The 12,497-nt window shown below is 52.4% G+C and overlaps 1 protein-coding gene across 2 annotated transcripts in view; it reads left to right on the top strand.

The window, feature by feature from the left end:
• Positions 1 to 2,928: 2,928 nt before the first annotated feature.
• Positions 2,929 to 12,497, top strand: part of KLHL26 (kelch like family member 26) — a 33,521-nt gene continuing 23,952 nt past the window's right edge. Inside the window, exon 1 of one of the 2 annotated variants that reach the window (XM_003915196.3) lies at positions 2,929 to 3,097. In XM_003915196.3, the coding sequence (XP_003915245.1) occupies positions 3,015 to 3,097 (83 nt within the window). In that variant the 5' untranslated portion in view covers positions 2,929 to 3,014. The remainder of the gene's footprint in view (positions 3,098 to 12,497) is intronic. The other variant, XM_009193907.3, reaches the window with a different exon arrangement.

Genomic DNA, 12,497 nt, shown 5'->3' with positions numbered 1-12,497 from the left:
CCCCTCCATGTCCACCACCCTGAGATGAGCCCTACCATTTTTCCCTGGATTATATGCCTCCTAACTCATGTCCCAAATTCAAGATATTGTCCCCCAATTGTCAGACACTGTTAAACAGTCAGACACTGTAACACTGTTAAATTGACACCATTAAAACCAGTGTCAGCTGGGTGCAGTGGTTCACTCTATAATCCTGGCACTTTGGGAGGCTGAGGCGGGCAGATCACTTGAGGTCAGGAGCTTGAGATCAGCCTGGACAACATGGTGAAACCCTGTCTCTATTAAAAATACAAAAATTAGCTGGGCATAGTGGCGCATGCCTGTAGTCCCAGCTACTTGGGAGGCTGAGGCAGGAGAATCACTTGAACCTAGGAGGCAGAGGTTGCAGTGAGCCAAGATTGTGCCACAGCACTCCAGCCTGGGCGACAAAGTGAGACTCCGACTCAAAAAAAAAAAAAAAAAAAAAAAAAAAAAAATTAGCCAGGCGTGGTGGCGCATGCCTGTAGTCCCAGCTACTTGGGAGGATGAGGCAGGACAATGGCTTGAACCTGGGAGGTGGAGGTTGCAGTGAGCCGAGATCACACCACTGCACTCCAGGGTGGGCCACAGAGCGAGACTCCCTCTCAAAAACAAAACAAAAACCCAGTGTCAATTACATTGCCACTGCTTACAAGCCCCCTCTCCCTTCTCATTTCATGCAGAGGACCCCAAAAATGATCCCCAAAGCCCTCTCTGACCTGAAGCACCTCGTGTTGCCTCCCACCCATTCTCCTCCCCACTCCTCTCCCTCTTCCTAATTTTTCTTTGTCAGGCCACCCTCTAGGCACGCTCCTGGCTCAGGGACATTGCACCGGCTGCCCTGTGCTATGTGATCTTGGAGGACAGATCACACAGTGTGTCTAAAGTGCAGTGAGTCTACAGCACACTATGTGTGTGCACACAGCCAGAAGCCCAGAGAACCTCTTTTTTCTTATCTTCAGCTGTGTGTCTGTGTGTCTGACATATGGGTCAAATCTGGATGTTTATGAAGTGTGTATGCATATGGACACCATTGACTTCAGATGTTATTTGTGGCGGGTGTGTCAGCTGTAGGTCGCTGCTGAGTGAGGTTTGATGCCCGCATGTGGTTCGTCTGGAACAAAGACTTCCGAGGTGGTGCCGACTTGGGGCAGGCGAGGGTGTGTGTGTGTGTGCAGAGCTTGCCGGAACGTGAGCTGCTCATGCACGCGTGCATTCAACATTTGCGGAGTGCTTACTGTGTATTGGAGATGCCAGCAGTTCCCTTCAGCACTTGGTATCCGTCAGCTTGCACAGGGTCATCTGAGAGCATTTTGTGTAACAACTGGGCACCTACTATTGTATCAGGCCCTCTGTTGGAGATGCTGGTTGAGTGTGGTCCAACTGCAAGAGTCCACCCAAGCAGGCCCCTTCCTTCTTTCTATGGGGTCTCCAGCCCCATAGCCACCACCTTCCAGCACTGACTGGAGAGAGGGCTCTGAGCTCCTTCTGGATCCCTGCTCTCTGCCTGAGACTGCAGAAGTCAGAGTTTTCTGACTTGGAGGGTAAAAGAATAAATGAGCTCCAAGCTACAGAGGGGATCCTGGGAGCTTGGACCCTACCAGAGTTGAGGGGGTGAGGGGTGCCCCCAAGAGCTCTAGATGCTTTCGACACCTATAGATGCAGGGCTTTGAGCCCTGGCTGAGGGTCAGTGTGTTGGGAGGGCTGGTGCTTGGGGATCTGAGGGTGTAAGGGTCCGGTGGAATGGACTTTAGGGGTGTAAGGTTTGAAGGATCTGTGGGCAGGAATTTTGGGGAGTGAGAGTTGAGATTTGAGTAGAGGATGGGAGATAATTGGATGTGGAGGGTTTTAGAGTATGAGAAGCCAGAATGTTTGAAGCAGGAGGAGGCTTGGGAACCTAAGGGCAGATGATTGGGGTCTGAGGGTGGAGGCTCTGAAGAGAGTATGTCAGGGGAGGGTGGGGCCCATGAGGGGCTGGAAGTCTGAGGCCTGGGCATGGGTGAGTTTCGCCCCTGAAAGAGGCCTGGGAAGGAGGTAAGACTGGAGTCGGGTGTGCAGGGTGGGGAGAGGGAGGGTGTGGTTCTCAGAGCTCAGAGACCCATTTCTCCATGCTCCATCTCACGCTCCCGCCCACCCTACCCATAGCTCTCTTCCCTGTGGCTCTCGCGCCTCAAAGTATAACCACGCCCAGCCAACGCCCCGGGCACGCCTGACAGCGCCCCAGGTCACTCACAGACACTCCTTAACACCTGCATGTGCCCCGCCCCTCCTCAGATCCGGGGCACACTTAGCCCGGCCCCACCCCCATCAGATTAGGCTCCGCCCCCAGGCCCCGCCCTTCCGCAGACCAGGCCCTCTCTTCGCTTGACCACACCTATCCTCACATTCCTCCCCTCTCCTGCCCAGACCCGTCCCATCCTCAGACCCATCTTCTCCTATCTACCTCCCCGACCACGCCCCCACTGCACTCCTAACCTCCACCTTGTTCCTTCTCAGACCTGGCCCCCCCTTCATCCTGCGCCCCGCCTCCTCCGCAAGCCGGACCCTTGTCCCTCCTCCTCTTGCCCTGGGCCTGCCCCTTCTTCAGACCCCGCCCCGCTCCTCAGCCCAGGGACCAACCCCATCCCGCACCTACTTGTCCTGGTTCCGCCCCGACCCCACCTATCCACAGACAGCACGCCCTCTCAGCCCAGAAAGGCCTCCATTTCAGACTTGGTTCCGCCCCTCACGCCAGGGCCCCGCCCCAATCCCGCACCCCTAGCCCAGGCCCCGCCCTGGACCCGCCCTCTGCATAGCAGGCCCCTCCCTTTATCCCAGGCCCGCCCCGGCGCTCCGTAGGCCACGCCCCTCTGGTTCCGGGCCCGCCCCAATCCTTGGTTTCTGGTCCCGGCCCCGCCCCTCCACAGACCTGGCCCCGCCCCGCCCCCCGCGTCTCGGTGTTTCCCGGGCCTGCGCGCGCGGCTCCCGTCACTCGAACGCGCGACGGCGGGGGAAAGATGGCGGAGTCCGGCGGTAGCAGCGGCGGTGCTGGTGGCGGAGGCGCTTTCGGCGCGGGCCCCGGCCCCGAGCGCCCGAACAGGTGAGACCCGGTCCGCAGGATAGACCTGCACCTGTCTTGGAGCCCAGGGCACCTGTGGGCAGTCTTGGGCGTCCTGAGGGGTTGAGGGGAGGCCTGGCACGGCTCGAGGGTCTTTCGCTGAGAATTTGGACTTCACGGGGCCGTGGGGTACTGGAGGAGCCGAGGGCTACTGAGGAGGTAGCTGGAGCGGGGCTGGCTCGAGGCGTCTGTAGGCGACCCTAGGTACCTGAGAATCCTGGGGGTCTGAAGGGAAACCGAGGGACTCCTGACTGTGTTGGGTCGTGGGGCAACTGGGGATGCCAAAGGGCCTGGGCAGCAGAGAGGGCCTGAGCCGGGGCCATGGCCAGTCTGAGGGTGGTGAGGTGTCTTGGGGGCTCTGAGGAAGGGGCTAAGGCCCAAGGCTTCCTGGGAGGTGCCGAAGGGCCCCGAGGTGGCTAAAGGTGGTCCTGAGAGCGTGCTGAGGGGCCCTGGGAGGAGTGGAGACTGTGGGAGGCTCTCGGTGGGGGACTCAGATGAATCTGGGAGCCTGAGATGGGGAAGCTGAAAGGGCCTGGGGGTGCCAGGGCCCCTGAGGGGCTGGGGTGGGTCTAGGGAACCTGAGGTGGATGAGAGAACTCCAGGGGTTTATAAAGAACGTAAAGAGGGTTCTTCTTTGGTTCTCATCCCTTCCATCCCCATGGGGTCCAAATCCACATCCCCAACAGGCTAAAGGACTTATAGAAAGGTCTTGCCCTCAGACAAGGGGACAGAATTCACCCCTTTTGTCAGAGGGAGGCCCTCTTTCCCCATGGCCCAGTCCTGATATGGATTGCTTGAACCTCAAGGTTTGCATGATAGTTAGTTATCATCAGTAACTAATGATATGTGCATGCATGCATTGTATTGGATTGTCGAAGGGAAAGAACACCTGCCTTAGGGAGTGTGATCTCCTGCTCTTTTCCTATTGGGCAAAGCCAGACCCTCCCACCCCAGCTCCTCCTCTAGCCTGCCACCCGGGTCAGGCCAAGGAGGAAATTCAGGGTTTTTCTTGTTGGTGAGCTTCCAGGAGCCAATAATTTCAGTCAACATGATAAATGATGAAGTTATTGATACTTACGTGCTGTGGAGTTTTGGACCTCCGGGCTGGTGCTGGAGGGAATGGCCTGATGACCTGTCTGTGTGATTTGGTACTGAATGGAACATGCATGGGATGGGTGAGGAAGGGAGGAGGGATGGCTGGGCTGGGGCACAGAGGAGGCAAAGGCCCTGCCTGTTCCTGAGGATGCTGAGTGGCATGTTGAGACTTAGGTCTGTGGGCATTGAGTCTGGTCTGCCAGAGGGGCCGTGGGGAACCCAGGAGGTTTGTGTCCAGAGGGGTGACCAGCCTTCTGGGGTATGTGTCGGGCAAGATTGTCCTGCAGTAGGGAGCCAGGAGACATCAGAAGATTTTCAGAGATATTCAGGCAGTGGCCAGGGCGTGAAAATTGGGTATGAGTTGGCAAGTAAGGGACAGGGAAGAGGGACAGTGAACCCCAGGTCCCTGCCTTGGGCACTGGAGTGGGATAACCTGGGGCTAGGGCTTTTTTTTTCTTTTTTTTTTGAAACCTGGTCTCGCTCTGTCACCCAGGCATATAGGCTGGAGTGCAGTGACACCATCAAGACTCACTGCAGCCTGAAACTCCTGGACTCAGGTGATCCTCCCACCTCAGCCTCCGGAGTAGCTGGGACTACAGGTGTGCACCACCACCCTTGGCTAATTGTTACATTTTTTGTAAAGACCAGGTCTTGCTCTGTTGCCCAGGCTGGTCTCAAACTCCTGGGCTCAAGCAATCTTCTTGCCTTACCCCTCACTAAGTGCTGAGGTTACAGATGTGAGCCACCATGCTGGGCATGGCTCTTTTTTATAAACAGCTTTATCGAGATATAATTAATTGCATGAAATACAATTCATTCATTTTGTTTTTATTTATTTATTGAGACAGAATCTTGCTCTATCGCCCAGGCTGGAGTGCAGTGATACGATCTCGGCTCACTGCAACCTCTGCCTTCCAGGTTCAAGGGATTCTCCTGCCTCAGTCTCCTGAGTAGCTGGGACTACAGGTGCGTGCCACCACACCCAGCTAATTTTTTTTGTTTGTTTGTTTGTTTTTTGAGTCAGAGTCTCGCTCTGTCGCCCAGGCTGGAGTGCAGTTGCGTGGTCTTGGCTCACTGTAAGCTCTGCCTCCCGGGTTCACGCCATTCTCCTGCCCAGCCTCCCTAGTAGCTGGGACTAGAGGCGCCCGCCACCAAGCCCAGCTAACTTTTTTTTTTTTTAAATATGTGTGTGTGTATATATATATATATATATTTCTTTTTGAGACGGAGTCTCGCTCTGTCGCCCAGGCTGGAGTGCAGTGGCCGGATCTCAGCTCACTGCAAGCTCCACCTCCCGGGTTTACACCATTCTCCTGCCTCAGTCTCCCGAGTAGCTGGGACTATAGGCACCCACCACCTCGCCCAGCTAATTTTTTGTATTTTTAGTAGAGACGGGGTTTCACTATGTTAGCCAGGATGGTCTCGATCTCCTGACCTCGTGATCCGCCCACTTCGGCCTCCCAAAGTGCTGGGATTATAGGTGTGAGCCACTGCGCCTGACCATTTTTGTATTTTTTAAGTAGAGACAGGGTTTCGGTGTCGGCCAGGCTGGTCTGAACTCCTGACCTCAGGTGATCCACCCGCCTCGGCCTCCCAAAGTGCTGGCGTGAACTACTGTGCCCAGCTAATTCATTCTTTTTAATTTATCAGTTCATTAATTTTTTTTTTTTTTTTTTTTTTGAAACAGAGCGTTATTCTGTTGCCCAGGCTGGAGTGCAGTGGTATGATCTTGGCTCATTGCAACCTCTGCTTCCTGGGTTCAAGCAATTCTCCTGCCTCAGCCTCCTGAGTAGCTGAGACCACAGGTGCACGCTACCATGCCCAGCTAATTTTTGTATTTTTAGTAGAAATGGGGTTTTGCCATGTTGGCCAGGCTGATCTTGAACTCCTGACCTCAAGTGATCTGCCTGCTTCAGCCTCCCACTGTGCTCAACCCAGATCATTAAGTTTCAGTACATTTACTGAGTTGTGCATCCTTCACTACAATCCAGTTTTTTGGAATGCTTCCATCAACCTAAAGAGTTCCCCCAACCTCGTTTGCAATTAACCCTGCTCCCCCAACATCTAGCCCCGGGGACATCCTGATCTGCTTTCACTCTCTGTAGCTTTGTCTTTTCTAGAAATTTCCTAAGAATGGAATCGGACATGTGGCCTTTGCGTCTGGTTTCTTTCCTTAACATAATGTTTTTGAAGTTCATCTGTGTTGTTGTATCAGAAGTTTGTTCTTTTTCACTGTGGAGTGAAAATAAACAAACTGTGTCCATCCAGACGAGATTGTATGGATGGACACAGTTTGTTTATCCATTAACTGGTTGATGGACTGTTGGGTTATTTCCATTTTGACAACTGCAAATAAAGTTGCTATGAACATCTGGGTATGTGTCTCTGTGTGGACATATACTTTCATCCTCTTGGGTAAATACTTAAGAGTGGAATGACTAGCTCATATGGTAGATGTGTTTAAATTTTTTTTTTTTTTTTTTTTTTGAGACAGGGTCTCACTCTGTTGCCCAGGCTGGAGTGAAGTGGTGCAATCACAGCTCACTGCAGCCTCGACCTCCTTGGGCTCAGGTGATCCTCCCACCTCAGCCTTCAAAGTAGCTGGTAGGTACCACAGGTGTATGCCACCACACCCAGCTATTTTTTCTGTGCTTTTGTTGAGATAAAGTCTTGCCATGTTGCCCAGGCTGGTCTTGAATTCCTGGGCTCAAGCAATCTTCCCACCTTGGCCTCCCAAAGTGCTGGGATTACAGGTGTGAGCCACCACACCTGGCTATGTTTCTATATATATATATAATTTTTTTTTTTTTTTTTTGAGATGGAGTCTCTCTCTTTGCCCAGGCTGGAGCTCAGTGGCGTGATCTTGGATCACTGCAACCTCTGCCTTCTGGGTTCAAGCTATTCTCCTGCTTCAGCCTCCTGAGTAGCTGGGATTGTAGGTATGTGCCACCACACCCAGCTAATTTTTGTATTTTTAGTAGAGACGGGCTTTCGCCATGTTGGCCAGACTAGTCTTGAACTCTCCTGACCTCAGGTTATCCACCCGCTTTGGCCTCCCAACGTGCTGGGATTACAAGTGTGAGCCACCGAGCCCGGCCATGTTTTAATCTTTAAGAAACTGCCAAACTCGTTCCCAAAGTGGCTATACCATTTTGCATCCCCACCAGCAATGTTCAAGAGTTCCAGCTCCTCCTCATCCTCACTAACAGCTGGTATGGCCCGTCCTTAGTTTTAGCCATTCTTAAAGTGTATGCTGGTGTCTTCATTTGGTGTTTTTATTTATTTATTTATTTATTTGTGAGATGAGGTCTCACTCTGTCGCCCAGGCTGGAGTGCGATGGTGCGATCCCAGCTCACTGCACCCTGAAACTCCTGGGTTCACGCAGTCTTCTGGCCTCAGCCTCTGGAATAAGTGGGATTACAAGCATGCACACCACTGTTCCCTGTCTTATTTTGGTTTTAAGTTGCATTTCTCTAATAACTAATGATGTTGGACAGTTTTTCATGAGCTTCTTAGCTATTCGTATCTTTGGTAAAGTGTCTTTTCAAATCTTTGGCTTATTTTTAAGTTGCGTTGCCTTTTTTTTTTTTTTTTTTTTTGACCGAGTCTCACTTTGTCACCCAGGCTGGAGTGCAGTGGTGTGATCCCGGCTGATTGTAACCTCCACCTCTCGGGTTCAAGTGATTCTCATGTCTCAGCCTCCCGAGTAGCTGGGATTACAGGTGCATGCCACCACACCTGGCTAATCTTTGTGTTTTTAGTAGAGATAGGGTTTCTCCATGTTGGTCAGGCTGGTCTCGATCTCTTGACCTCGTGATCTGCCCGCCTCGGACTCCCAAAGTGCTGGGATTATGGCGTGAGCCACTGCGCCCAGCCCTCTTTCTTAAAAGACATCTTTGTCATTGTCCCCTTTCCTCCATCCTAGTGAAAAATCACTGTTTGGAGCAACTGATAGGAGTGTCTCATGCCTCAGGTGCCAGTGTGGGGAGAACCCCTAATGTGGCAAGATGGAGCATGCAGAAAATGGATCATATTTTGAGGGAGATTGGTACAAGACATTCTCCCAAAAGTCATTTTGAGACATTGAGTCTTTGTAGCGTTGTTCGTCTGTTCCTTCATTTATTGCAAATAGGACAGCCAGGCCTGGTGCATGACCCACCTCCTTTTCTCAACTTGCCCACGCCTCCTTCCTCTTCATCCTTCCACTCTCCAAGGTTCTGGCTCCTCAGAGCCACCTGCCTGACCGTGCAAGCTCAAGTAGTCCCCAGGACACTTTTTCTAGTCACCTAGTTGTGTGTGTGTATGTGTGTGTGTGTGTGTGTGTGTGTGTGTGTGTTTGAGATGGAATTTCGCTTTTGTTGCCCAGGCTGGAGTGCAGTGGCATGATCACTGCAATCTCCACCTCCCGGGCTCAAGCAACTGATTATCCTACCTCAGCCTCCCAAGTGACTGGGATTCTAGGCACCTGCCACCAAGCCCGGCTAATTTTGTATTTTTAGTAGAGATGGAGTTTCTCCATGTTGGTCAGGCTGGTCTGGAACTCTTGACCTCAGGTAATCCGCCTGCCTGGGCCTCCGAAAGTGCTGGGATTACAGGCGTGAGCCACTGCGCCCAGCTTGTTGTGGTTTTTTGTTTGGTTGGTTGGTTTGGTTTGAGGCAGAGTCTCACTCTGTCGCCCATGCTGGCATGTAGTGTCATAGCTCCCTGCAGCCTTCTGACCTGGGCTTAAGCAATCCGCCTGCTTCAGCCTCCCGAGTAGCTGGGACTACAGGCATCTACTATCACACCTGACTAATTTTTAGAAATTGTTTTGAGCTGTGCGCAGTGGCTCACACCTGTAATCCCCGGACTTCGGGAGGCCGAGGTGGGTGGATCACTTGAAGTCGGGAGTTTGAGGCCAGCCTGGCCAACTTGGTGAAACCCCTTGTCTACTAAAAATACAAAAAGTAGCCAGGATTGGTGGCACGTGCCTGTAATCCCAGCTACTCGGGAGGCTGAGGCAAGATAATCACTTGAACCTGGGAGGCAGAGGTTGCAGTGAACTGAGATCGCTCTACTGCACTCCTACCTGGGCGAGAGAACCAGACTCTGTCTGAAAAAAATATATATATTATTTTATAGAGACAGGATCTCATTTTTTTTGTTGTTGTTTGAGACGGAGTTTTGCTCTTGTGGTCCAGGCTATAGTGCGACGGCACGATCTTGGCTCACCGAAACCTCCACCTCCCAGGTTCAAGCAATTCTCCTGCCTCAGCCTCCCGAGTAGCTGGGATTACAGGCTTGTGCCACCATGCCTGGCTAATTTTGTGTTTTTAGTAGAGACGCGGTTTCTCCATGTTGGTCAGGCTGGTCTCAACTCCCAACCTCAGGTTATCCGCCCACCTTGGCCTCCCAACGTGCTGGGATTACAGGTGTGAGCCACTGTGCCCAGCCGAGACAGGGTCTCATTATGTTGCCCAGGCTGGTCTTGAACTCCTGGGCTCAAGTGATCTTCCTGCCATAGCCTCCCAAAGTGCTGGGATTATAGGCATGAACCACTATGCCCAACCTGTATTTTTGTTTTTTGTTTTTGAGGTAATATATATATATAACAAAATTCACCCACTTTAAGTGAACAATTCAGTGGCATTTAGTATATTCACAGAATTGTGCAACCATCACTGCTGTCCAGTTCCAAAACATCTTTGTCCCCCGCAAAAGGTGACCCCATCTTCATTAGCGCTGACCCCCTATTCTCCATTGCCCAGCCCCTGGCAATCACCAATCTGCAGTCTGTCTCTATCTGTTTTCAAGTTTTATAAATAGAATCATACACTATGTGGCCTTTTGAATCTGGCTTCTTTCACTCAGCATGATGCTTTGGGGGTCATGCATGTTGTAGCCTAAATCAGCACTTCATTCCTTTTTTTTTTTTTTTTTTGAGACGGAGTCTCGCTCTGTCACCCAGGCTGGAGTGCAGTGGCCGGATCTCAGCTCACTGCAAGCTCCGCCTCCCGGGTTCACACCATTCTCCTGCCTCAGCCTCCCGAATAGCTGGGACTACAGGCGCCTGCCACCTCGCCCGGCTAAGTTTTTTTTGTATTTTTTAGTAGAGACGAGGTTTCACTGTGTTAGCCAGGATGGTCTCGATCTCCTGACCTCGTGATCCGCCCGTCTCGGCCTCCCAAAGTGCTGGGATTACAGGCTTGAGCCACCACGCCCGGCCAACTTCATTCCTTTTTATGGCTGAGTAATATTCCACTGTGTGGATGCACCACATATTTATCCATTCATCTGTTGATGGACACTTAGATTGGTTCCACCTTTTGGCTATTATGAATCATGCTGCCATGAACGTGAGTGTACACATTTTTGTCTAAACACTCATGTTCAGTCCTTTGGGGTACACATCTAGGAGCGGAATTGCTGGGGCGCATGCTTGTTTTATATTCTTGATCATGCTGGTCACCACCTAACGTTAGTTGTTGTGTTCCTCTGCAAGTGCCTTGAGGTTGAAGAGCCTGTCTCTCTTGTGTCCTCTTGTGTGCCTGGAACATGAGTGACACAGGAGGAAGTCTCCCAGAGATGTGGCCGAGAGAGAGGGAGGAAGGGAGTGATGGGGGTGTGCAAAAACTTCTTGCTCTCTGAGGCTTGCAGTCTGGCAGGTGGGAATTCCCTTCTATGGGATCAGGTCGATCTTTGGCCTTTCCAGGGAGGCTTGTGGGGCTGCTGGGGGGCACTGGGGGCTGGTTTTAGTCTCTGTGACTGCCTTTCTAGCCTGCCAGGCAACGCCCGCGTCTGCCTTTTTGTCCCACGAAGGTTTTGTCTTTTGGCCAGGGGCGGGGGCAGTTCCTGTCTTCCCCTTGGCCCTTCCAGCGGTACCACAACTCAAGAAACTGTCCCCAGGAGGGACTGCACTCCCCCACCCCCCACCGCCCCCAACGTTATATAACTTGTTTGTTCCAACTTCTGTCTTCTGCAACCAAGGGGGAAAAAAGAAAGAGAAAAGCTTATTCTCCTTCCTTCCTATCTCGAGGGATCAACAAAAAACCCGCTGCCTAGTAGAGATGGTCGTTAATGACTGAGCCGAACCTCAGGGATGGACAGAGTGGGGCTGCCCTGGCTGAGGTGCACGGAGAGGAGGTGGGGTCCTTGCTGCAGGCACAAAGGACACTTGTTCACCAGCTGGCCTCCTCCCAGCTTGGGCCGTGGGGTCTAGACTCCTTGGAGGGAAAGGAGGCCTGGGCCACTTGGGGTGTTGCAAGGGGAGGCAAACCCTCTGGGGAGTTGCACCTCCCCAGCTAAAATTCCGTCACTGTGAGGTACCTGGCTACCAGAGTTTTGGAGGAACCTTCTGGCCTCGCAGCCTCTCCCACATGGACCTTTGGCATCCACGCTTTTTGGCCTACGCTTCCTGGAGGTGTCTGGGTAGGGCCCGGGCTCGCTGAGTCACGCTGTTCCTGGGGGTGAGATGGGGGATCTGGGTGAGGGATGTGCAGGCTTCAGGCGTTTGCATAAGAAGTGGTGGCTAGGCTGGGCGTGGTGACTCACACCTGTAATCTCAGCACTTTGGGAGCCTGAGGCAGGTGGATTACAAGGTCAGGAGTTTGAGACCAGCCTGGCCAACATAGTGAAACCCCATCTCTACTAAAAATACAAAAATTAGTCAGGTGTGGTGGTGGGCATCTTTAATCCCAGCTACTCAGGAGGCTGAGGCAGGAGAATCGCTTGAACCCGGGAGAAGGAGGTTGCAATGAGCCGAGATCGTGCCACTGCACTCCAGCCTGCGCAACAGAGTGAGAGTCCATCTCAAAAAAAAAGAAGTGATGGCTGGCTAGGACGTTGTGCCCAGGGGCTTTGCTGCCTGCTGAAAGTGTTTGCATGGAAAGTTGTGGCCGAGACGCTGCGCCCGGTGGGTTCGTCACAGTCAGTCTGGCTCAGTGGCCTTTGCCTGTCGAAGATTTCTCCACAATCTGGATCATCTCCACCAAGCCCAGAGGCCTTGGAAGGGTCCAGCCCCCCAGCTCCTGCTAGGAGTACCTGGGGGAAGAGGTGGCTTTCCAAGGAGGTTCTTGCTACTTTGGGGAAGTTCTCTTTCCTTTCGCCTCTTGCCCCTTTCTTTTTTATTTTATTTTTTTTGATGTCACTCTGTTGCTCAGGCTGGAGTGCAGTGGCATGTTCTTGGCTCGCTGCAATCTCCGCCTCCTGGGTTCAAGTGATTCTCCTGCCTCAGCCTCCCAAGTAGCTGGTACTACAGGCGCCCGCCACCACGCCTGGCTAGTTTGTATTTTTAGGAGAGATAGAGTT

The sequence above is a fragment of the Papio anubis genome, chromosome 20 (genome assembly GCF_008728515.1).
Source record: "Papio anubis isolate 15944 chromosome 20, Panubis1.0, whole genome shotgun sequence".
Lineage (NCBI taxonomy): Eukaryota > Metazoa > Chordata > Mammalia > Primates > Cercopithecidae > Papio > Papio anubis.
Note: the sequence above shows the minus strand (reverse complement) of the source record. Positions and strands in the feature narration are given on the sequence as shown.